Source organism: Dromiciops gliroides, chromosome 4, assembly GCF_019393635.1.
Source record: "Dromiciops gliroides isolate mDroGli1 chromosome 4, mDroGli1.pri, whole genome shotgun sequence".
Taxonomy (NCBI): Eukaryota; Metazoa; Chordata; class Mammalia; order Microbiotheria; family Microbiotheriidae; genus Dromiciops; species Dromiciops gliroides.
This window is the reverse complement of record NC_057864.1, coordinates 208,296,683-208,323,328: the sequence shown is the minus strand read 5'-3', so window position 1 is coordinate 208,323,328 and position 26,646 is coordinate 208,296,683. Positions and strand designations below refer to the sequence as shown.

Below are 26,646 nucleotides of genomic sequence, written 5' to 3'. Positions count from 1 at the left end.
GCTTTTGCCTTTGCAAAGAAAAACAAGTGTATTCCCACTGCTTAGCACAGTGCCCAGCACTGTGCTTAATAGATATTTACTGACTGATTTACACCATATACAGGTTGTCCGAAAAGTTACAGCACAGTTTTAAACTTTAATAGCTCTCTATACAGCTCTTATACAGGGTGGGCCAAAAGTCACCAAGGGGTCCGAAGGTTTTTTTGGTTTTTGTTTTTGGGGGCAGGGGAATGAGGGTTAAGTGACTTGCCTATGGTCACACAGCTAGTGTCAAGTATCTGAAGCCGGGTTTGAACTCAAGGCCTCCTGAATCCAGGGCTGGTGCTTTATCCACTGTGCCACCTAGATGCCCCCTTAATAATTTTTTGAAAATAAATTTTTACTTTCATTGTTTGCCATTTATGAGATTTGATTTTTTACACATAATGTAAATTCATTTCCTGTGTATCCTATACATGATGCTATCATATTGAGAATTAAAAACAAAAAATAAAGGAGTTATATTTGTGACTTTTGGCCCACTGTGTAGGTAAAATTTTTCGTACAATGTTTCCTCCATTAGTCAAACTCCACTTTAGCTTATTGCTGGAGCAGAGAGATTCCCTAGAAATGAATTTAATTCTTTAAGATTCTATGTAAGAAGCAGCTAGGTGGCACAGTGGATAAAGCACAGGCACTGGATTCAGGAGGACCTGAGTTCAAATCCGGCCTTAGACATTAGACACCAGCTGTGTGACCCTGGGTAAGTCACTTAATCCTCATTTCCCCACCAAAAGAGAGAGAGAGAGAGAGAGAGAGAGAGAGAGAGAGAGAGAGAGAGAAGATTCTATGTATCTTTTTCTCTTTCCTTGGTGTACAAAACAGACCAATTTCAAGCTTCTTTATTCTAATGACAACTTTTGCATTTTTAGGGAATCTTTAAAAAAAAAAAACTAACAACTTGACAAGCTTCTCACATTCTGAGATACTGCCAACATCAATTTCATAAAATGAACAAATAAATCACCTTGAAAGGGCTGTCTATGCTTTTTTTTTTTTTAAAGTGAGGCAACTGGGGTTAAGTGACTTGCCCAGGGTCACACAGCTAGTAAGTGTCAAGTGTCTGAGGCCAGATTTGAACTCAGGTATTCCTGACTCCAGGGCTGGTGCTCTATCCACTGTGCCACCTAGCCGCCTCTGTCTATGTTTTTTTTTTTTTTTTTTTGGGGGGGGGGGGTTTGCAGGCAATAGGGGTTAAGTGACTTGCTCAGGGTCACACAGCTAGTAAGTGTCAAGTGTCTGAGGCCGGATTTGAACTCAGGTACTCCTGAATCCAGGGCCGGTGCTTTATCCACTGCGCCATCTAGCTGCCCCCTATGCTTTTTTTTTGTTTTGTTTTGTTTTGTTTGTTTTTTTGCGGGGCGATGGGGGTTAAGGCCCCCTATGCTTTTTAAAAAATGAGTCTCAGGGGCGGCTAGGTGGTGCAGTGGATAAAGCACCGGCCCTGGATTCAGGAGTACCTGAGTTCAAATCCGGCCTCAGACACTTGACACTTACTAGCTGTGTGACCCTGAGCAAGTCACTTAACCCCCATTGCCCCGCAAAAAAAAAAAAAAAAAAAAAAAAGAGTCTCAATGAGGTTGCAATGGTACCTACACTGTTCTTACACACAATTCACAGCGTTATACAATTTTAATTCACCATCCTTAAAACAAAGCTTCAAGGCAAAAAAGAAAAGCTTAAGGTTTTTCAAGTATGAAAAAACTTAAGAATTTTCTGTCTGAGCATAAACCTAATATATAAGAGAAAAGCATCCATACATGAATTCTTTAGAGTATTTGTTTTTTGTAGAATTTTTTTTTTACTTACCGGTTGGGTTTACAGGTATATCCAGGATAGTCTTCAATAGCTTCATATCTTTAATGTTGTGAATATAAATGGATTCCTCCAGGCACACCAGCAGCCTCTGCAACCACACAGACATGCATAGATAGCTACTGAACCAAATTCCTTTAATAAGTACAGGGTGGACTAAATGAAGTTACTGAGGAATAAATGTGAAGTTCTTTAAAAACTTAAAATACAAGAGGGAAGAAATTGCTAGATGACACATTGTTCATGTAAAACAAAACCCTCCAGAGATTGGGGTCTTTGAGTGGATTCAATCATTCAAAAAGCTAATGGAATCTTTGGTTGCATTAACAGAATGACGTGGTCAAAACAAGGAAAGTAATTGTCCTATTATACTCTGCTCTTGTCAGACCACATCTAGTGTATTGGGTTTACTTCTAGGTACTACATTTTAGAATCAAACTGAAAAGCTAGAGTGGGACAGATGAAGAGTGACTAGAATAGTATGTGGACTCAAAATCATGTCAGAGGCTGATTCAAGGAACTGGGGAATTTTTGATGTGTGGAAGAGAAGAAAAGGGGCTGTCCTCAAACTGCCATGGGGAGAGGGATTAACATTGTTTTACTTTGATCCTTGGGGCAAAATTAAAACTAGTGAGTTGAAATTGCGAAGAAGTCATTTTCACTCAAAGGAAAAACTTACAATTAGAGCTACCTGAAAACTTAATGCATCCAAAAGGTAAAGTTTTATAGGGTTTGGAGCTGGAGAGGACTTTAGAGATTTTTAAGTCAAACTTCTCATTTTACAGAAAAAATAGCTTAGGCCTTGAAAAGGTTAACGACTTGTCCAAGATCACAAAGATAGCAAGAAATGGGGTCAGGATTTGAATCCAGATCTTCTTTCTGAACTCTTCCTACTGTTCTTTGCTTCTGCCTACATGATCACTAGAAGCCTTCAAATAGAAGCTGGATGACCACTTGTTAGAAATATCATAGAGGGGGGCGGAGCCAAGATGGCGGAGAGGAAGCAGCAAGCTGCCTGAGCTCTCCTTCTGTTCCCTCAAAAAGAACATTAAATCAAGCCTCTGGATGGATTCTGAAATTACAGAACCTGCAAAGAGACAGAGAGACACAGTCCTCCAACCAGAGATAATTTAGAAGACTTCAGGAAAAGGTCGGTCTGACTCGGGCAAAAGGGAGGCCCAGCGCAGGGCAGCAACCTAGCGCAGAGGGGGTCAGGGCAAGTCAGCAGGAGCTGCGGGCCACAGCCAAACAACTGAGGCCCCTGGAACCTGGTTCAAAAATCTGGTGGCCAAGAAGGACAGTGGAAAAACCTACCTGCACCGGCCGAGAGGGCCACGAATGGGTCAGGCGGGATCAGATGCCAAGATCGGGCGCCTGGCTGGCCAAGTGCAATCAGACAGGAAGTGCAGGGTGGGGGATCTCCACACACCATAAAGGCCTCAGAGTAAAAAGCCGGTCACACAGCACCTATACCCCTGCACAAGAAGCCCAAAACAGGGACCCTGGTGCCCCCAGAGCAGACCTCAACTTAAAAAATAAATAAATAAGCTGCAATAATGAGTAAGAAGCAAAAAAGAGCTCTCTCCATTGAGAGCTTCTGTATCAATAGGGAAGAAGCCAACACAAACTCAGATGAGGACAATAGCCTCAAATTCCCTCCTCAGGAGGGAAGGTAAATTGGTCTCAAGAACAAAAAGCCTTCCTGGAAGAGCTCAAAAAGGATTTAAAAAATCAATTGAGAGAGGTAGAAGAAAAAATGGGGAGAGAAATGAAAGCAAAACAAGAAAACTATGAAAAAAGAATCAGCAGCTTGGAAAAGGAAGCACAAAGATTGACTGACCAAATGGAAAAAAAAGTGCATAATTTCACTGAAGAAAACAATGCCTTAAAAAATTCACTTGGCCAAATGGAAAAAAAGGTACATAATCTTACTGAAGAAAACAATGCCTTAAAAATTAAATTAGACAGTTGGAAGATAAGGAATCCAGGAGACACCAGGAATCAGTCAAGCAGAATGAAAAGAATGAAAAAATAGAAGAAAATGTGAAATACCTCATTGGAAAGACAACTGATCTGGAAAACAGATCGAGGAGAGAGAATTTGAGAATCATTGGACTGCCTGAAAGCCATGACCAGAAAAAGAATCTAGACACCATACTCCAGGATATTATTAAGGAGAACTGCCCTGATACCATAGAATCAGAGGATAAAATCATCATTGAAAGAATCCACCGATCACCTCCTGAAAGAGACCCCAAAAGGAAAACTCCAAGGAATACTGTAGCCAAATTCCAGAATTATCAGGTGAAGGAGAAAATATTCCAAGCAGCCAGAAAGAAGCAATTTAAATATCATGGAGCCACAGTCAGGATTGCTCAGGACCTGGCAGCTTCAACATTAAAGGACCGCAAGGCTTGGAATATGATATTCCGGAAGGCAAAGGAGCTTGGATTGCAGCCAAGAATCTATTACCCAGCAAAAATGTGCATTTTCTTTCAGGGGAAAAGATGGACATTTAATAACATTGGGGACTTTCAATCTTTCCTGGTGAAAAGACCAGAACTGAATAGAAAATTTGATCTCAACATACAAGACTCAAGAGAAGTTTAAAAAGGTAAACAGAGGGGGGAAAAAAAAAGGTTACCCTATTAGGTTAAACTGTTTATATCCCTCCACAGGAAGATAATACTCATAACTCTTAAGAATTGTAAATGTATTTGGGCAGAGAGAAGGACTTTACATAGAGGGTATAAATATAAATTGTCTTTGATATGATACAAAAAAGAATTAAGGGGTTAAAAAGGGAGTCTATGGGGAGGAGAGGAAAGGGAAGGTGGAATGGGATGAATTATATCATATGAAGAGGTGAAAAAAAACCTATTACAATAGAGGGAAAGAAAGGAGGGGGGAACATTGTTTCAACCCTATTCTCATTAGATTTGATTCAAAGAGGGAATAACATATACATTCATTGGGATAAAGAAACTTAACTCATTCTTTAGGGAAGCAAAAGGGGAAGGGAAAGGGGGGAACTGATAGAAGGGAGGACAAAAGCAAGGGAGAAAAGGGTAAAGAAAAGAGAGGGGGGGTGATAAAAAGGGAGGGCAGATCGGGGGAGGCAGGGGTAAGAAGTAAAACGTCGGTGAGGAGGAATAGGGTGAAAGAAGGGGGGGAAAGTACAAAGGGGGTAAATAGAATGGAGGGGAATAGACAGTAATAATAACTGTGAATGTGAATGGGATGAACTCTGCTATAAAACGGAACCGAATTGCAGAGTGGATTAAAAACCAGAATCCTACAATATGCTGTTTACAAGAAACACATTTGAAGCAGAGAGATACATTATGCCTCAGCTAAGGTAAAAAAAGCAGGGGTAGCAATCCTTATCTCAGACAAAGTGCAGGCAAAAATAGATCTCATTAAAAGAGATAAGGAAGGAAATTACATCTTGCTTAAAGGTACTATAGATAATGAAGTAATATCAATATTAAATATGTATGCGCCAAGTGGTATAGCATCCAAGTTCTTAGAGGAGAAGTTAAATGAGTTACAAGAGGAATTAGACAGTAATACTATACTAGTGGAGGACCTGAATCTCCCCCTCTCAAAATTAGATATATCTAGCTGAAAAATAAATAAGAAAGAAGTGAAAGAGGTGAATAGATTACTAGAAAAGTTAGACATGATAGATGTCTGGAGAAAATTGAATGGGGATAGAAAGGAATATACCTTTTTCGCAGCAGTACATGGCACATTTTCAAAAACTGACCATGTATCAGGGCACAAAAACATCATAGTCAAATGTAGAAAGGCAGAAATAGTAAATGCATCCTTTTCAGATCATGATGCAATAAAAATTACATGTAAGAGAGAGCCAGGGAAAAGTAGAATGAAAATCAATTGGAAACTAAATAATTTCATTCTAAAGAATGAATGGGCCAAACAAGAAATCATAGAAACAATCAATAACTATATCCAAGAGAATGACAACAATGAGACAACATACCAAAATCTATGGGATGCAGCCAAAGCAGTGCTTAGGGGAAAATTTATAGCTCTAAATGCTTACATGAATAAAAAAGAGAAAGAGGAGATTAATGAATTGAGCATGCAACTTAAAAAGCTAGAAAAAGAACAAATTAGAAATCCCCAATTAGACACTAAATTAGAGATCCTGAAAATTAAAGGAGAAATTAATAAGATTGAAAGCAAAAAAACTATAGAATTAATCAATAAAACTAAGAGCTGGTTTTATGAAAAAAACAATAAAATAGATAAAATATTGGTTAATTTGATTAAAAAAAAGAAAGAAGAAAACCAAATTACCAGTATCAAAAATGAAAAGGGTGATGTTACCACCAATGAAGTGGAAATTAAAGCAATAATTAGGAATTATTTTGCCCAACTGTATGCCAATAAATTTGACAATCTAAATGAAATGGATGGATATTTACCAAAATACAAACTTCCCAGGTTAACTGAAGAAGAAATAAAATCCTTAAATAAACCCATATTAGAAAAAGAAATTGAACAAGCCATTAATGAACTCCCTAAGAAAAAATCCCCAGGGCCAGATGGGTTTACGGGTGAATTTTACCAAACATTTAAAGAACAATTAATTCCAATATTATACAAATTATTTGGAAAAATAGGTGAAGAAGGAGTTCTACCAAATTCGTTTTATGACACAAATATGGTGGTGATACCAAAACCAGGCAAAGCAAAAACAGAGAAAGAAAATTATAGACCAATTTCCCTAATGAATATTGATGCTAAAATCTTAAATAAGATATCAGCAAGGAGATTACAGCAAGTGATCACCAGGATTTATGCCCATTCTACTTTTAAACAATTTTATTCATTAAAAAAGTTTTTCCTTTTCTAAAGGTGTTTCTTGGCAACTTTCACCCCCTGATCTTGACTCTGTCTTCTGTGGCCAAGAAGAAGTCTATTTCTTCTTCCATTTGACAGTTCTTCACATACTTTAAGGTAACTAACTCTTTTCTCCATGTTAAACATTCCCAGTTCCTTCAATCACATAGGTATGGGGCAGCTAGGTGGTGCAGTAGCTAGAGCACCGGCCCTGGAGTCAGGAGTACCTGAGTTCAAATCTGGCCTCAGACACTTAAAACACTTACTAGCTGTGTGACCCTGGGCAAGTCATTTAACCCCAATTGCCTTACTAAAAAAAAAAAAAAGGTGTATGGGAAATAAATCTAGTATATAAATAATCAAACATATTTAGAAAAAAATCACAAAGGCATGAACTCAAATCCCCTTACCATTTTGCCCCCTCTGCACACTGTCAAATATGTCAACATCCACTGTACAATGTCATGCTGACATAATATGGCAGAAGTGACATCACCAGGATTTTACTACTCTGTTAGTCCTGAGCATTATGACCCTTAGTTGTCATTTTACTCTGTTGACACATAATTAATTTGAAGTCCAATAAAAGCAGCACTTTATCAAACATTTCCCTTAAAAGCTTTCAATTAGAAATTCACTCAGATTACCTCTCATTCACTTAATATAAATCATTCCTCCCTTGTTCCTTCTACAGTTCATACATTCAAGTTCCACACTCTGCTCTATATAAAAAACATACTTCATAGGGAAGAATTTTAGAACCTGTAACCAACCTAATTTCCACATAATTTAGTGGTGATCTAAATGAAATCATTATCTCAATGAAAATATCTTCCCACAAACAGGTTTATAAAACATTTTCTCCCTTTAACAAACAAAATTATTTTGGGAATTTTATATCTCAGCAGTAGGGCAGAATAGGCCCCCCAAAAAAGCCTTTTACTTTCTTCCTTCCCCTTTAAACTCCCAATGTTCTCTTCCTTGTTAAAATCTGCCCTTTTAGTAATATAAAATATTTTGTACCATTAATAAAATGTGTTAATAAAGATATTTGGTTTTATGTTTGGCTATGGTTATCTATGAAACAGAGAAAAAGCAGAAAATGGCTCTTAGTCCCATGTTGCCCCTTCTACTTTTGTAGTGATAATGACATGAGTGATGGGGACCGGGGAGGGAAGGGAAGGGGAGGAACAGACCATGCTGAGAATGCCACAGGTTTTAGATGATCTATAGGTTGCAAATTGACTAATGGTACTCTAAATGTGAGATCCAGTAGGGCCCCTGTGATATGAATATATTGGTAGAGGAGCTAAATCATATCATTCTTTTTTTTTTTTTTTTTAGTGAGGCAATTGGGGTTAAGTGACTTGCCCAGGGTCACACAGCTAGTAAGTGTTAAGTGTCTGAGGCCAGATTTGAACCCAGGTACTCCTCATTCCAGGGCCGGTGCTCCATCCACTGCACCACCTAGCTGCCCCTAAATCATATCATTCTTGATGATTGATATAAATGATACCAGAAGAAAAAAGGAAGCTACACCTAAATGGAAAGTTGGCTTATAGATACTGCTTGAAGGAACAAAAACAGGAGTAAACAGAGTGGGTTTTATTGCATACAAGAGCAATAAGAAATGTTATTTCATGGGAAGTCTGGTTATCTTACATGGCAGTACTGGAAAACATATTTAAAAAAAGATGACCTTGAAAAACAATTGCACCTTACATATCAACAGTGGGTGACAAGCATGAAAAAGCAGAGAAATTCTATGAAGAACTCCATGTTTATATCAAGAAAGTATCAAAAATCTTTTGGTTATATCAATAGATACAGAAAAAGCTTTTGACAAAACACAACACTAATTCCTATTAAAACACTTGAAAGTATAGGTATGGGGGGCAGCTAGGTAGCACAATGGATAGAGCACCGGCCCTGGATTCAGGAGGACCTGAGTTCAACTCCGGCCTCAGAGACTTGACACTTAATAGCTGTGTGACCCTGAGCAAGTCACTTAACCCCAATTGCCTCACAAAAAAAAAAAAAAGAAGTACCTGAAAGTATAGGTATAAATGGATTTTTCCTTAAAATGATAAGAAATGTCTATCTAAAACCATCAGCAAGTATTATTTGTAATGAGGATAAGCTAGAAGTCTTCCCAGTAAGATCAGAAGTAAAATAACGATGCCTCTTATCACCATTATTCAATATTGTATTAGATATGCTAGAATAGCAATAAGAGAAGAAAAAGAAACTGAAGGATCAGAATGGGCAATGAGGTAATGAAACTGTCTCTTTTTGCAAATGATATAATATGCTTGGAAAATCCTAGAGATTCAATTTTAAAAACTAGTTGAAATTTTAGCAAAGTAGCAAAATATAAAATAAACCCACATAAATCATTAACATTTCTATATATCCCCGACAAAACCCTAAAAGAAGAGATAGATAGTAAGAGATTCCCCACATAAAATACCTGGGAATATACCTGCCAAGACAAATTCAAGAACTATAATGAACAAAATTATAAAACACTCTATACAGGGGCAGCTAGATGGTGCAGTGGTTAAAGCATCGGCCCTGAATTCAGGAGTACCTGAGTTCAAATCCAGCCTCAGACACTTGACACTTACTAGCTGTGTGACCCTGGGTAAGTCATTTAACCCCCACTGCCTGCAAAACAAAACAAAACAAAACAAAAAAAACACTCTATACAAATAAAGTCAGATTTAAGTAACTGGAGAAATATAAATTGTTCAAGGGTAGGTATAGCCAATAAGATAAAAATGACAATTTTACCTAAACTAATCTTATTATCCCAATTAAAGCACTAAAAATTATTTTACCGCACTAGAAAAAAACAAAATTCATTTGGAAGAACAAAAGGTAAAGATAACAAAGGAAGTAATGAAAAAAAATGTGAAGGAAGGAAGCTAAGCAGTACCAGATTTTAAACTGTATTATAAGGTGGTAATTATCAAAACTATCTGCTTACTGGCTAAGAAATAGAAAGGAGAATCAGTGGAACACAGGAGATATACAATACACAGTAGTAAATGATGGTAGTAACCTTGTGTTTGACCAATGTAAAGATTTAGGCTTTTGGAATAAGAATTTGCTATTTGGTAAAAATTGTTGGAAAACTAGAAAGCAGTGTGACAGAAACTAGGTGTAGACCAATATCTCACACCATTTACCAAGATAATGTCAAAATGGATTCATGACCTAGATGCAAAGGAAGTTATCATAAGTAAATTAGGAGAACATGGAACAGATATGAGAATTTATGAATAAACAAGAGATAGAGAACATTGTGAGATGTAAAATGAATCATTTCAACTACATTTAATTTTAAAGGTTTTGTACAAATAAAATCAATGTAGACAAGATTAGAAGGAAAATAGAAAATTGGAGGAAAATTTTATAAATAATTTCTCAGATAAAGATCTCATCTCTCAAATATATAGAGAACTGTGTCATATTTATAAGAATATGAGTCATTCCCTAAGTGATAAATGGTCAAAAGATATGAACAGGTGGTTTTTGGATGAAAAAAAATCAAAGCTATATGAAAGTCATATGAAAAATGCTCTAAGTCATTACTGATTAGAGAAATGCAAATTAAAACAACTTTGAGATATCATCTTACACCTATCAGATTGGCTAAAATGATAGAACAGGAAAATAAAAAATGTTGGAAGGGTTATAGAAAAATTGGGACACAAATACACTGCTGGTAGAACTGTGAACTGACCCAACCATTTTGGAGATCAATATGGAATTATGTCCAAAGAGTTATAAAACTATGTATAACCTTTGACCAAGAAATACCATTATTAGGTCTGTTTCCCAGGGTGATCAGGAAAAAAGGAAAAGAAGCTATATGTTCTAAAATATTTATAGCGGCTCTCTTTTTGGTGGCAAATAATTGGAAACTGAGGGGATACCCATCAACTAGGGAATGGCTAAACAAGTTGTGATTGTAATGGAATGCTACTATGCTGTAAAAATGATGAGCAAGTTGACTTAAAAACATGTAAAGACTTGCATGAAATGATCAAGAATGAAATGAACAGAACCAAGAGAATGTTGCATATAGTAACAGCAATATTAATCAAAGAATAACTGAATGACTAAACTGTCCTGAGTATTATCAATATGCAAATTACCTACAAAGGACCTATGAAGGAATATGCTATCTATTTCCAGAGAAAGAACAGACAAATAGAAGTTTACATATTATGGTTTTACATACATATACATATACACAGACATATGTATATATATAAATATGTCTACATGTCTATATTGTCCTCTATATATATGTGTCAAATGATGGCCTTCTCTAGTGCACACCACTAGAGATGGAGAGAGATAGTTTGGACCTTAAAATGTACCGAATAAATAAATTAAATTCAATTTAAAAAAATTTATCACATCTTCCAAATTAAATGCATAAATATTCTGATATTTGATTACTTCAATGCAAAGGTATGAAAAAATAAAGATGTCATGAATTATATGCAAAACCATGGATCAGGGAAAAAGAATGAAAGAAACCAAAATCTTGTAGAATAAACAGAAGTCTCAGGTTGCTATGCCATGAACACTTGAGAAAAATAATTAAGTGCTAGACATGGCAAATAGCAAATATTATTGCCAAAAAAAATGAAGTAAATTTTAATGATCAGGGAAAAAACCTCATTATTGATGTGGACGTTTTCCTTTTATCAGCTACCTATGAGTATTCAGACCACTTGTCAGAGTAAAAAACAAAATTAGTAAAAGCAAGAAGAATGAATAATGACATAATAATATGGCATACAATTGAGTTCTTTCAGTATTTTTTTTTTACCTGGAAGGTATATTTTGGTTTATGACATTTTTGGATGTTTTCATTTGGGTTTTTTTTTTTTAGGCAGTTTGCAAATTCGGCCTGTCTCAAGGCAGTCCCGTGGGAGTTTAGGTTCAATTTTTTTGGGAAAAAAAAAGATACTGAGAATTCATTCAAAGGTTAACAAAAGAAAATTTACTTAGCCAGAGCAGGAGGAGATATTCAACATGGATCTGAGCAAAGCTTCATTGCCTGAAATTCCCATTATTTTTCACCACAGATGCATCAAATAGAACCTGGAGTTCCTTGGGGATGCTTTGTATTCAGGTAACCAAGAAGTGAAGTCAAGAGCTTGAGCCTTTGAGCCAACAAAATCTCAAGGATGATTTGAAAAACTTTTGAGGGAGAAAAAAACCCTTAGCCTAACTTGCACAAGGGCAGGGATGAGAATATTGCTCATACCACAGGAGATACAGGGTGCATTTTTTCTATTATCATTTTACCCTCTAATTCTAAAAGATCTAGCAGTTTTTGGTTGATTTCCTGAAATATGAAATGCTGGCTATTTATTTATTTATTTATTTATTTTGGTCATGACCACTAGGTAGTCTGGTCCTTGAGATGTTTTCCAGCATGTTCATCTTTGTATCATTTCATTTTTTTACAGGTACTCTTGTAGTCTTTCTTCTGTTTACCCAGATCTCCAGTCAGTTTCTGGATTGGAGATTTGTGTTTGGGTCAGACTATGGTTCTTTTATACTTTTTTTTTCTTATTTTTGCAGGGCAATGAGGGTTAAGTGACTTGCCCAGGGTCACACAACTAGTAAGTGTCAAGTGTCTAAGGTAGGATTTGAACTCAGGTCCTCCTAAATCCAGGGTTGGTGCTTTATCCGTTGTGCCACCTAGCTGCCCCCTGATTCTTTTATATGCTTAGATGGTGTGGGCAGGCCCTACTTGGTCCTAGATGACATGGCTAAGACTAGGTCCTAACATCTACAGGAATCCTTGGTTTGCAGCTTAATCTCCTGGTGGCTTAATTTAGCTTTGGGCTTTGGCTCCTTTTTCTGTCTCCTTCTCCTGGCGCAGTCCCTAAGTTGGAGTTGGCTCCATCCCTTTGACCCTGACCCAACCAAATGTTGTCAATTGTGTTGGTAGGAGGCCTCTAAGACCCCAGGTGTTTTATCTTCCAGGTGTTAGCCTGACCCTTCATCTTACTATGGCCCCTCTGTGACTTGCGCATGGGCTGTTTGGACACTGTCTGATCCTATCTCTGGCAGAAGCTCTGGGGTCAGCACTACTCTTGGACAAGTATGCCCCTGTTTTCCGCAATGCCTTCTGTGTGGGCTCTGTCGGTACAGGCCCTGCACTGGGAGCTGTTCTGGCTCTTCTTCCCATGAAGGTTGGGGAATGGGCTGTGCTAGCACTGATCTGGTCCTGTCTTTTGGAGAATCTTGAGTATAGGTTCCCTGGCTGGATTAGGGTCTGGCCCTGTCTCTTCTTGTGGGACCTGGCTGTTTGCATGACTGTCCAGCCTTCTACCTATCCAGCTTTTCTCTCTTCTAAATGTTTTTACTGGATTCTGGCAGCTTCCTTGTGCAGTCTTGGACTGGATACAAAAGTTTAGAGTTTCACTTTGATTTTGTCATGACTCCTTTAGTGGTTCACTTTTAGAGCTTTCCTGGGGGATTTGTGAGGGAGTTGGACTCCTATACATCTCCACATGTCATGATCTTCCTAAAATTCCTGAGACGTATACATGAAACACCTCAGGCCTGAACTAAACAGGGAATCATCAATGAGAAAGGAACATCAGAAATGGACAACACCAATTATAATAATTTATACATTAATTTGACTACTATAAATCTATTAGAACTAGAGAACCAAAAGGAAAGAAGGAAACAAGCATTTATTATTATGTGCCAGGCATTGTGCTAATCACTATATAAGCACAATCTAATTGAATTCTCACAACTTTGGGAGGTAGGGGCTATTATAGATGAAACTGAGGCAGATAGTGCATAAAAGAATTGGTTGGGGTCACAGAGATAGTGTCTGAGGTTGGATTCAAAGTAAGGTCATCCTGATGCTCTATCCACTGTGCCACCTAGCTGCCTCTAGGCAGAAAGCCCATAAAACACCTTAATGAGCATTTAACTTATTGGGAGAGTGGAAGACAGAGAAGTCAAATGAAGCACTATTTTAGAATAAAAATTCATCTTCCAAGGCAGAATAATGGATGCTTATGAGCAGTACTGTTTACTATTTTATGCAGATTTTTGCAATATCATTGTCATTAATTCATACTGTCCAAAAAAGGGGACTTTCCTTCCTTACCTGTCGGTTCAGCCTTATAGACAGGATGTTGCTAGAATAGCTGTAGTTACAGATTTCTGTACCCTTTTTGAAATGATACACATTCATCTGCCGTGGTTTTGTGTGACTAACCACAACAACCAAGCTACTAGAGAAGAGGCGCTCTACAATGTAGACATCTGGGATTTCACCTAAATGGGGAAGAAAAAAAAAATGCTATTTACAAAGAGAATACTATACAGGAGTATCAAGCTTAGGAGCCTTGAGTTAATCTCCAGTTATTAACTTTCTTCAAGTTCTACTCACAATATATGAACCATTAGTAAACAGTTTTAATCGTGACTTTTTTTTTTGGTGAGGCAATTGGGGTTAAGTGACTTGCCCAGGGTCACACAGCTAGTAAGTGTCAAGTATCCTTGAACTCAGGTCCTCCTGAATCCAGGGCCAGTGCTCTACCCACTGCACCACCTAGCTGCCCCCTAATTGTGACTTTAAAACAATGTTACTTTTATTTCTTCTCTAAGCATTTCAATTTACTTTTTAAAAATTCAAAATGACAGAGATGACTCCATGGGCTATAAAACAGTCAGTCAACAAGCATTTATTGCATGCTTCTATGTGCCAGGCACTGTGCTAAGTGATCAGGATACAAAGAAAGAAAAAAAAACAAACCCAAACAGTTTTGCTCTCAAGGATCTCATGGTCTAATGGGAGAGTCAAAAAGCAAGTATGTACAAACAAGATGTAAACAGGATAAATTGTGGGTAATCAACAGTGGAAGGCACTTGGCATCTCATTTCTATCACTAACTTTCTGTGTGACACTAAGTAAGTCACACTACCCATCTGGGCTTCCTTTTTCTACTTTATAACAAGGTGACCCATTAATTAGTGTGCTTTATAAACCACAGAGGTTTATAAATCTCAGTGTAGTTTGCCTTTTCCTAGGTTGTAAGACAAACATGGAACTAGTAAAGAAGTACTGTAGTCTCTAAAATTCTCCAATTCTCTCTTGCACCTAATATTGAGAGGCATTATCAAGAGAAGTGTGGTCATATAGCTTAATCTATACCCTTAGTTTCCCTAGTCTTCTAGTCTCTATTTCCAGCATGTGGGTATTTTCAGCGAGGCAATGATCCAATATAACCCTGAAGGACTTATGAAAATCACAACCTATATACAGAGAAAGAACTGATGGTATCTGAAAACAGATGGAAACACATTTAAAAAAATTTTTTTTCTTTGACAATTCCTTAATCTGAAGTTTTGTTTTTTAACTGTTTTCTCTCACAACCTATCTAATGTGGTAATGTTTTCCATGACTACTCATGTATAACTTATTTTGAATTGCTTGAGCTCTTTTGGGTGAGGGGTGGGAAGGGAGGGAGGAACAGAAGTTGGAACACAAAGTTTTTAAAAACTGATGTCAAGATTTGTTTTTACATATATTTTGGAAAACAATAAAAGGAAAAAAATTTAAAAGCTGCTATGAATATTTTGTTAAATATTTGACCTTTATTTCTACTTTTTTACTTCCTTGGGCTCTGTACTTAATAGTGGGATCAATAGGTCAAAGGCTAGGACATTACAGTTGCTATTTTTGCATAATTCTAAACTGATAGAGAAAATGGTTCAAGTCATAGCTCCACCAGTATGTTAATATACTTATTCCCACAGCTCCTCCAACATTGACTGGTCTCATTTTTTGGTCATCTTTTGCCAGATCATGGTGAAATGAACTCTTGGAGTTATTTTCATTTGCATTTCTTTCTATTAAGTAATTTTGAATTTTTCTCAAATGGACATTTATGGTTTGCAATCCTTTTGAAAACTTCATTTCCTTTAACCAGTTATTATTTATTGAGGGATAGTTCTCTGTGTTATATATTTGTGTCACTTCCTTATATATCTTAGACATTCTTTTCAATAATATTTAATACAAATTATTTTTTCCTCTACCACAATTTTTCTTTTTTTTTCTATTTTTATTGATTTCATGGATGAAAAAGCCTTTTAATTCTACTATAGAATCAGAAAACCTATTTCTCTTTTGATCTTCTCTATCCTTTGTCTGGCTAATAATTTTCCCCCTTGCCATAGTTGTGAAAAATATCTATTCTCATTCTCTACATTTATGATGTAACTTTTTATATTCAGGCTATCTATTCTGACCTTATAATGGAATATATATATGATGTCTGTTTGGGCTAAACCTAATTTGTGTCAAGCTGATTTTCAGTTCTTTCAACAAACAGTATTTGTCAAAAAAAAAAAAATCCTTCCCCCAATAATTTATGTTCTTCAACCATTAGAACTTTTTCTTCTTGCTTATCTAGTCTATTCCACTGATCTTTTTTTGTTATTTTAAAAAATTATTATTCAAATAGTTTTGAGCACTATGACTTTATAATACAGTTGGAGAGTTGACTGTCCTCTAAATTCTACTGATCCTAATCTATGGTCAACGTCCATGATAAGATTCTTCTATTGCTCTTCTATGGCTGCTGAGCATCACTGTCACAAAATTGAGCTGTCTTCATCTACTACAAATTCATGGGGAATAAGCTCAGCTAGTATTGCTATTGCTCAACAATCCTGCTGCCCTATTCTTATTGACTCATCTCATTCTCCACAATAACTCCAAACCTTCTCTTCTTTCCAAAATTCTCTTCTTAGCAACAGATGATTTAGTGATTCCAGTGAGTATTGGGGCCAACTGGCAAGAACTCCCTCAGTTATTCACTCCCATTTCTCCAATCTTGTTTGTTTGTTTTTATGGGGCAATGAGGATTAAGTGACTTGCCCAAGGACACACAGCTAGTAAGTGTCAAGAGTCTGAGACCAGATTTGAACTCAGGTCCTCCTGAATCCAGGGCCAGTGCTTTATCCATTATGCCACCTAGCTGCGCCACCCCCCCCCCCATTTCTCCAATCTTAAATAATAGCATCCTTTCTCTCTGGCCACAGAAGATGAGCTATCCCTGTTCTTAAGATCAATCCCTCTAAATGGCTTTGAAAGTTACACACTGTGGGGCGGCTAGGTGGTGCAGTGAACAAAACCAGGAGAACGATGTGCACAGTGACAGCAATATTGTTGATGAAGAACTGTGAATTACTTAGATATCATCAGCAATACAATCCTAAAGGATTAAGACGAAGCATGCTGTCTACCTCCAGAGAAAAAACTAATATTGATTGAATACAGACTGAAACATCCTTTCTTTCCTTCCTTTCTCTTTCAGTTTTTTTTCCTTTTATATGTCTTCTTATACAAAATGACTAATATGGAAATGTTTCACATGTAGAACCTATAACTGATTGCTTACTGTCTCAGGGAAGGGGGAGGGGAAGGGGAAAGGACTAGAATTTGGAACTCAAAACTTTAAATAAAAATGCCAAAAAAATGTTTTTAATGGAGATAATAATAATAATACTTATCCCTCACAGGGTTATCATGAAGATCAAATGAAATAATATATATAAAATACTATGCAAACCTTTTTTAAAAAAAGAATGCTCCAAAGTCTTCTATGCTATTCCACTAAAGGTTCTTTCCCCTAGTCTTACAATGTAAGTTATCCTTGGTTGTAAGTCATTATCTTTTGCCTTTTGGAATATCATATGCCATGATTTTTTCTTCTTTAAAGGTGTAGCTGCCAAGTCTTATGTGATCTTGACTGTGGTTCCCTGGTTTTGAACTTTCTGTCTGGCCATTTGTGGTAATTTTTCTTTGATCTGGGTACACAGAATTTTTGTTATGATGTTCTTGGGAGTTTTTTTTTTTAACCTCTGATGCTTACTCCATGAGTGAACTTGAGAAAGTCAGTTTACTTCCCTGGGCCTTAGTTTCTCCCTCTATAAGATGGGGAAAGGAGGGCACATTTTTTGATCATCCTCTCTCTCATTCATCTTCAGTCTTTTGCTATTGATAATGCATCTGCCTACAAACCTGCTCAGGTTTTCCCAATCTAAAAAAAAAAAAAAGCCCTTTCACTACCAAGTCACACATTTCTCTCCTCCTCACTGCTAAGCTTCTTAAAAAAATCTGTACTTAAGGGCAGCTAGGTGGTGCAGTGGATAGAACACCGGCCCTGGAGTCAGGAGTACCTGAGTTCAAATCCAGCCTCAGACACTTACTAGCTGTGTGACCGGGGGCAAGTCACATAACTCTGTTGCCTTATTCTCCTCGCCTGTAAAATGAATTGGAGAAGGAAAGAGCAAATTACTCCAATATTTGTCAAGAAAACCCCAAATGGGGTCACAAAGAATCAGACATGACTGAATAACAACAATTAGATCCCTGTTCCACCCAAGTAAAGATAAAGTTTTCTTGCCTGACATTAAAAGTCCCCTATAATCTTGTGCAACCTTAGTTTTCCAGAACTATTTGTGCTACCAGGGAATTATTCGTGAGACTGAATGATTTAAAAATATGTAGCAGAAGCTTTAGATCTCTGTAATACTGATACCACATAAATAAGGTGGGTGCTACTATTAAAGCTAAGGAATAAGTTTTTTTATACTTCCATAGCCACAGAAGCAAATGTTGACAATCTTCCATAGGCTGACAAACAATAAGGCAAAGGTGACTGACTAGTTATGTATTAGTTCAAAGCCCACCATAACCTACCTCCCTCAGTCTTCTTCAGTTTTCTTACACCTTATAGCCTGCCGTGTACTCTTCAATTTAGTAGAGCAGTTAGGTAGCACAATGGATAGAATGCCAGGCCTAAGGTCAGGAAAACCTGGGTTAAAATCTGGCCTCGGACACTTATTAGTTGTGTGTGAACCTGGGTAAGTCACTTAACCCTTGATTTTTTCAGTTTCCTCGTCTATAAAATGGAGATAATAATAGCACCTACCTCCCAAAGTTGTTGTGAGAATCAAATAAGATAATAATTGTAAAGTACTTAGCATAATGCCTGGCACATAGTAAGCACTATATAAATGTCAGCTATTACTATTATTATTATGCTGGTCTCCTTGCTATTCTTCAAATAAGGCATTCTATCTCAGCTCCAGACATTTTCATTGGCTTTCCATGCATGGAATGTTCTCCCTTCTTGTCTCTGCCTCTTGGTTTCCTTCAAGTGCCAGTTAAAATCCCACCTTCTACAGGAAGTCTTTCCCAATCCCTCTTAATTCTAGTGACTTCCCTCTGTTGATTATTTCCTATTTATCCTGCATATAGTTTGTTTGTACAGTTATTTGCATCTATAGAATGTAAACTCCTTGAAGGCAGGGACAATCTTTTGCCTTTCTTTGTATTCCCAGAGCTTAGCACAGTACCTACACACATTAAATACTTAATAAATCCTTATTAACTAGTTCAATAAAATAGTAAATATAGCATAAAATAATAATAGTGGCATGATGTAATGGGATTCAGCAGGACCTGATTCAAGTCCACAGGCTATGTGATGCTGGATAAGTCACATTCTCAGAAAATCCCAAAGAATTTTTGAAGACTACAAATTGCAGAACAGTTCCTGATTTGCACTGGCAGAAGGAATTTCTTCTCTGGAAGTTCCTTCTACTAATTAAATCATATCTACACCAAAAATAAACAAACAAAAAACCCCAAAAAACAAAACCCAACCCCCAAAACAAACAAAAGTTCACATTTATATAGCACTTTATAGTTTACTAGCAACTTCCTCACAACAACTTGGTGAGGTAGGTAGATCATGTCTATCATTGTACATATCTTACAAATGAGGAAATTAAGCCCCATAAAGATTAGGTGACTTGACTAAAGTCACAAAACTAGTCAACTGTAGGGTCAGGATCTGAACCCAGGTTTTACAATTCCAATTCCCTTTCTACTACATCATGTTGCTTCTCATATGTAACTAAAACCTTTAAAAAGTGTTAGCAAAACTGTCTCAAATAAAGGGATTTCAAATAAGGTTATTTATACAATGGAATTTTATTTGAGTTATCACCTAATAGATCAGTAATTGCCTCCCCCAACCTTTTGTTTTAAAGTAAGATGAGGCAGTTCCATGATCCATTTCAAATCCTGGAAAATCAAGACTAAGTTTGTTAGGAACAAGGAAAGGAGGGGGGGAGGGGTTGAAGAGGAGGGTTTTCCAATACTAGAAATTAACATTTAAAATGATGACTTAGTAGGAATGAAATTAAACAATGACTTACTGCTTTCATGGACTTGGTCTAGCTGTTCCACAGAACTCAAGGAAAATAACCTATATCCAGTTTTGGTTCCAATTGCTAGGGATCTGAAATAGATAAAAGAATGGAAATGACCACATGCATTGTAGTTCAGTAGCCTAATGAAACAAACCCTCTTTCTTTCCCCTCAACCCAGTAAAGCACATTGTCTGCCAAGAACACACACATACATTCTGAATCTGAACTGGTAAGTTCCTATACGATCAGGTACATTTTGGCAGGTAGGCAGAGCTATAATCAAAATGAAGGGGTCAATTAAATTTAAAATACAAACTGTAAATAATTTAAGGTCATAAAACTGAACAGCCTCTTTATAAATGATGTGAAAACCTACTAAATACAAAGTTTTCTTAAAAGTTAGGTAGCAATGAGATAGGGGTATTTCTGAATTATCATTGACTACTACCCCTCTCTGGTACTTAGGAGTTTTTTGGTTTGCTGAAGAAGTAATAAAGACAGTGATATTGAATAGCAAATGGTTGTTTTCCATCAGCTCAAAAATAATGAATGAATAAAATCCATCATCCTAAAGAATAAATTTATATTAGCTAAAACTATGTTCATAAGAAATCAAAATAATCAGTAAGTTTAGGTTTTTAAAAATAAGTTGAACCAATTATTTAGTGCAATTCAGACAAAATAAAAATGAATATGATTTAGCTTTTCATGTTTCAACTGAGTGGCATAACTAATTCTTTTTTTAATAATTAACATTTTTATTGATAGTTTTGAGTTCCAATTTTTATCCCCCCTTCTCTCCCTCCTCTTATACTTCCCTGAGGTCATAAGCAATCAGATATGGGTTATACATGTATGATTATGTAAAACATTACCATATTAGTCATTTTGTATAAGAAAACTTGAATAAAAGAAAAAATGAAAGAGTAAAAAATGGCATGCTTTAGTTTATGTTCAATCAATATCAGTTCTTTCTTTGGAGGTGAATAGTATGTTTCATCAACAGTCCTTTCGGGTTGTCTTGGATCATTGTATTGTTGAGAATAGTTAAGTCATTTACAATTCTTCCTCAAACAATATTGCTGTTTCTGTGCACAGTGTTCTCTTGGTTCTGTTCACTTCACTATATATCAGTTCATACAAGTCTTTCCAGGCCCTTCTGAAATCATCCTGCTTGTCATTTTCTTATAGCACAATAATATTCCATCACCATCAAATACCACAGCTTGTTTAAGCCATTCCCCAATTGATGGGCATTCCTTTGATTTCCAATTCTCATCCACCACAAAAAGAGCTGCTATAGATATTTTTGTACAAATAGGTCTTTTTCTCTTTTGGGGGATGTCTTTGGGATATAAACCTAGCAGTGGTATTTCTGGATCAAAGGGTATGTACAGTTCTATAGCCCTTTGGGCATAGTTCCAAATTACTCTCTAGAATGGTTGGATCTTTTTACAACTCCACCAACAGTGGATTAGCATCCCAGCTCTTCCACATCCCCTCCAACATCCAATATTTTCCATTTTTGTTATATTTGCCACTCTGATAAGGTGTGAGGTGATACCTCAGAGTTGCTTTAATTTGCATTTCTCTGATCAATCGTGATCTAGAGCATTTTTTCATATGATTATAGATGCCATAGCTAATTCTTTTTTTGGGGGGGGGGCAGAGCAATGGGGGTTAAGCGACTTGCCCAGGGTCACACAGCTAGTAAGTGTCAAGTGTCTGAGGCCGGATTTGAACTCAGGTCCTCCTGAATCCAGGGCCGGTGCTTTTTTGTTTGTTTTTGGTTTTTTTTAGTGAGGCAATTGGGGTTAAGTGACTTGCCCAGGGTCACACAGCTAGTAAGTGTCAAGTGTCTGAGGCTGGATTTGAACTCAGGTACTCCTGACTCCAGGGCCGGTGCTCTATCCACTGCTCCATCTAGCTGCCCCCAGGGCCGGTGCTTTATCCACTGCACCACCTAGCTGCCCCCTGCCATAGCTAATTCTTAAATGTAACTCTAGGGTCTCTTGACTTCCATGAGGAAACAAGCCCAGTTGACTACAGAGAGAGGCAGGTCAAGATCTTCTTGAATCCCAATTTATGTTTTCAGCTTATTGTTTTGTTCTTAATAATCTGCTTCTACATTAGCAGTGAACGAAACAGAATCCTAGTATAACAGTAAACAGAGGTGGAATGATCACAGAAGATTTTGTTTTGGACCTTGGAGACAAGGAAATATGGGTTGGACCTCTGCCACCAAAACTCAGTAGTAGTTGTGTGACCATGGGCAAGTCATGTAACCTCCATTTCAGTTTGGAAAATGACGATGCTAATTAATGTCTCTAATCCTTTAATACCTTCTTCTAAAGTTCTTACTTTGTCTGGACCTAGGATTTCATTTGTGTAGGGAATGCTCAGGGAGGAAACTCCCTAAATCTATGATACATACCTGTTCTGCCTGGGGCTCAAAGAGGTTAAGTGATTTGTCCAGGGTCACAAGGCTACTTTGTAGCAGCAACACTTGAATCTAGATCTTGCTGAGTAAGAGAGCATTCTCTAACCACAGAAACATACTGTTTCACAGGGTTATGAGGATCAAATGAAGTGTTTGTAATGTTCTTTGCAAACCTTAAAGTGCTAAATATAATGTATATTATTACCTACTTTGGTAAAATTATTAAGGGTGGAAATTAAACTTTGTTGTAAAGAATATATTAAATTATTGTTATATATATTATATATTAAAGTGAAGCAATGATCATTATTATGGGGCTATAGCCTTTTCTTTCATTAACATAAGACTGGACTTCCACACCTTCTAATCATATGCTGATACAGTCAACTTCTACAGAGCATAGTAACTGTTCCTGTCTTTAACAACCTCAACCAGCTAAAAAGCCAGTCTTAGGTTAAATATTTGCTTTAAAATAGGGTTCTTTGGGCAGCTAGGTGGTGCAGTGGATAAAGCACCCGCCCTGGATTCAGGAGGACCTGAATTCAAATCCGACCTCAGACACTTGACACCTACTAGCTGTGTGACCCTCATTGCCCTGCCCCCCCCCAATAAAATAAAATTAAAATTTTTTTAAAAGGTTTCTTTTAGCTTGAGCACCAGTATAGCTTTAGTAACTGAAAAAACAAACCAAGATCCCAAGAGGAACTTACATTACTACTTTAAAATAAACAAAGAAGCACTTAACTATATACCTAAATCTTAAATTTATGGAGGGGGAAGGGGAAAATGTTGCTTATTATCATATAGCATCGACTGAAATACTTAGCATTCTATAATAGTTTTCAAATAGTGCTGTTACTTGAACTATGGAGCTAAATATCCTCATTTTGTCTGTGAGAAATAATATGATTCCTATTAATTCAAAATTCTGATCACTAGCCACAAGAAAAGATCTAGAGATCAGTCTAAATTTGAATCAAGGATTTCACTTTTAGAGCTTCTTTTTAAGATTTACCACAATAGTCAGTTCATGTTGCTGCTTATGAAAAGAGGCTTCAAAAAGCCCCTTTTCTTAAAAGTATGTGTTATTAACACAGGCACTCATAAGTTATGTCTTTTATATTCTTAAGTGTCAACCTACATCTTTACAAAGAATTTAACACGCTAAACATGTCTGATGCTGGGCAATGATTTATTTTAAAACCATGTCATATAATCCATGGTTCACAGGGACTATAACGACAACTTTTATTTATAGATGAGATTAGACTGCCCAATAGAGAACTTCCTTCTTAAAAAAGAAAAAGAAAAAGAAAAAGAAATGAGAGTAGGGACTGAGGAAGTTAATCAAACATCCCTCACAGATTTGAAAATAATGTTCAGTAAAAGCTGAGATTTATTCAATAATGTTTAAAAATTATGATAGAAGTTAGCATCGCTACTTCAAATCCATTATAAAATGGATTCTAACATAAATTTTCAGACATCTATTATTAATTTGCAGACAGACTCCCTTCTTTCTAACCTGTATTCAGTTGGGAAGAACAATATCACCCAGGCATTTCAACAACATTACCTTCTTGCAAAACACATCTTACAAAACCTTAAAATGTTATCAAGGCCAAGCTGTTGTGCTGCTCAGTTACACAAAGCTTTTCAAACAAAGCCACGTTTCGAAGCACAATATGGTTTGTGTTTTGGTTTTGTTTTGTTTTTTGCCTGGCAATGGGGGTTAAGTGACTTGCCCAGGGTCACACAGCTAGTAAGTGCCAAGTGTCTGAGGCCGAATTTGAACTCAGGTCCTCCTGAATCCAGGGCCTGTGCCTTATCCCCTGCACCACCTAGCTCCCCCCCCCCCAATATATTTTAAAATAAAAATAGGGTGAATGAAGAGCTGGGCTACATAGAGTACAGGATGACCTTAATTATACCACTCTCATGTTCAATATTAGCATAGCTCTGAAGCATAAAATCCACTCAGAAGAATCATAGCTGGCATTTATATAGTGCAGCCTCCCAACAACCCTGTGATGTAAATGCTATTATTATTTCCATTTTACAGATGAGGACAACAAAAACTGGCACAACCAGAAGTGAGAACAGGAGGTAGGTAGCCAACTCTGATGATCTGAGGCTACATCTGAAAGAAGGCTGTCCATATGGTTGTAAGGAAAACACTTAATAGTTTCTGAAAAGGAGTCTGGTGTATTGGGTCAAAAAAACTAAATTACAGTTTAACAACCTCATGCTGTATGATTAAGCAACTACGGCTAACAACCAGGCCCAAAGAGGAGAACCAAAGAGTTATATTAAGCTCCTCGAGGGCACAGCCCCTCCCCGCCCCCGCCCCCCCCCCCCCAGTGCCTAGCAGTGTCTCTAAACTTAAAAAAATACATACAGAATTTTACTTAAGACAATGCGATGCTCAACTCCTCTGGCAAAGTTAACCTTTGTGCAAAAGGCTCTTCTGATTGTCACATGAGATAAATGAAAAAAGCCAAGCAGAAAAGCCAAAGCTATAGTGCTTGAAGATTGGCTGGATCAATGGCTAGCAGGCTGCCCTAACACCAAGGCAGGAAGGGGTTAGGTGAAAAGACTGCCACATCTTTGTCCCAAGTCCCAGCGCGGTTGCCACGTTACCGTGGCAAGGGACAAATGGGAAAACAACTCTTTACACTCATTCTCCTGGATCCCCTTTCTAACCTCCTCTAGCATGTTCCTGAGGTGGAGTTAACAAGCAGTTATGAAACACCTACTATGTGCTGGGCTTCGGCTTCTCATTTCTCAAGCTCTTCTCCTCTCTGCTTTGACCAAACAGCACTGCTCCCTTTCTCCCCTCCCCTCCCCTCCTCCTCCTATCTTCCCACCATTGGACCGACCCTCCTTTTTCTGCTTCCGTTCTTCTTTCCTCCCCTTTCCCTCCACCGCGTTCCGCCCCTTCAACCCCACCCCACCCCCACCTCTCTAGTTTAAGCCCAGCGGCCTTTGGTTTGGGTGGAACTCGCTTTGAATAGCTGGGTTGAAATCAGGCATTGAGATAGGAAAGTTGGGGGGCGAGAATCATGTGACCCTCACGTGACTGCCAGTCTCTCTCACACTCTCTCTCCCCCACCCCCATCGCCCCAAAGCGGCGACATGACACCTCTCCCCTTGCGGGCCGCCCCCTCTGGCTCTCAAAGGAAGGAAAGGAGGAGGAGACGTCATCTCGGCGCCGGTCGCGACAGGTCCTGCCCTCCCCGCTGGTAGTCTCAAGGCGATAGGCCTCGGAGGGGTGGAGGTGGCAGCGCTGCTTACGTGCGATCCTGGTTGAAGGAGAAGCAGCTGAGCCCGGCTTCGGCCTCCGCCCCACCGGAGGGGGCTTCGACCGCCTCACCCTCCATGGGGGACGGGGGAAAGGGCTAAGCCTGACAGGCGAGGGCGGGTCGCGAGCACCCCGGATTGCAACAGCCGCCTGGTGAAGGCTCTCGGCGGCAGCGGCTCCTCAAGCCCCCCCCCTCCCCGCTCGGACCCTGGGGCCCACCTCCACAGCTGGCAGCCCGGCGCCGCCGAGCAGCTGACTGGGTGGGGCCACGAACCGCCGCCTGCCATTGGTAGCCACCCCACATCAGGGTGGGGCTGCCAGCTCGGCCAATCTTCTGCGGCTGGGGGCGGTGCTTCTCCGTGAGGAACCCGGCCCCCGGCCCCGCGACGCCGTAGCTCATTGGACCAAGGGTTTAACTACGTGGCTGGAGGCCACGTGGTAGTGTTTTCTTCGCTTGGACTGTGGGGCGGAGAGGTGCTAAGCTGAGGTCCCTTAGGAAGGATAGGCACATCTGGAGCCTCTGGTGAGTGCACCTTGAGGCAGCCCCATTGCCTAATGCAGTCCTGCATCCCCGGCTTCCGTAACTTTATTTTTACTAACCTTTTCCCGGTAAACAAAGCGTAGATTTCATTAAAGGGCATTAGAATTCAAGGTGAAGATACTTCCCAAAACTTGTTTCTTAACGGCAGGGAAAAAGAACACAGCTTCGAACCATAAGGGAATTCAGTTTGTTGAATTGAATTGAATTAATTCATTTCTTTGAAATTTGGAAAGTCATTCCTTCTGTTAACTTGTGCCTTTCCAGTGCTTTAAATTCCTCAAGGAAGGAGTCCTTAGAGTCCTAAGTTATAAATAAACAACCTTGGAGGAGGAGAGCAGAGAGAAG

The 26,646-nt window shown here is 38.2% G+C and overlaps 1 protein-coding gene across 4 annotated transcripts in view; it reads right to left on the bottom strand.

Annotated features, from left to right (window-relative positions):
- WIPI1 (WD repeat domain, phosphoinositide interacting 1) overlaps positions 1–26,017 on the bottom strand; it is a 53,567-nt gene extending 27,550 nt beyond the window's left edge. For 2 of the 4 annotated variants that reach the window (XM_043963171.1, XM_043963172.1), the window contains exons 1-4: positions 25,754–26,017; positions 20,026–20,108; positions 13,892–14,061; positions 1,849–1,945 (exon numbers count right to left, since the gene is read on the bottom strand). In XM_043963171.1, coding sequence (XP_043819106.1) covers positions 1,849–1,945; positions 13,892–14,061; positions 20,026–20,108; positions 25,754–25,839 — 436 coding nt within the window. In that variant the 5' untranslated portion in view covers positions 25,840–26,017. Of the gene's footprint in view, positions 1–1,848; positions 1,946–13,891; positions 14,062–20,025; positions 20,109–25,215; positions 25,278–25,601; positions 25,661–25,753 lie in introns of those variants that run through there. The other 2 variants (XM_043963174.1, XM_043963175.1) reach the window with 2 other exon arrangements.
- Positions 26,018–26,646: the final 629 nt, after the last annotated feature.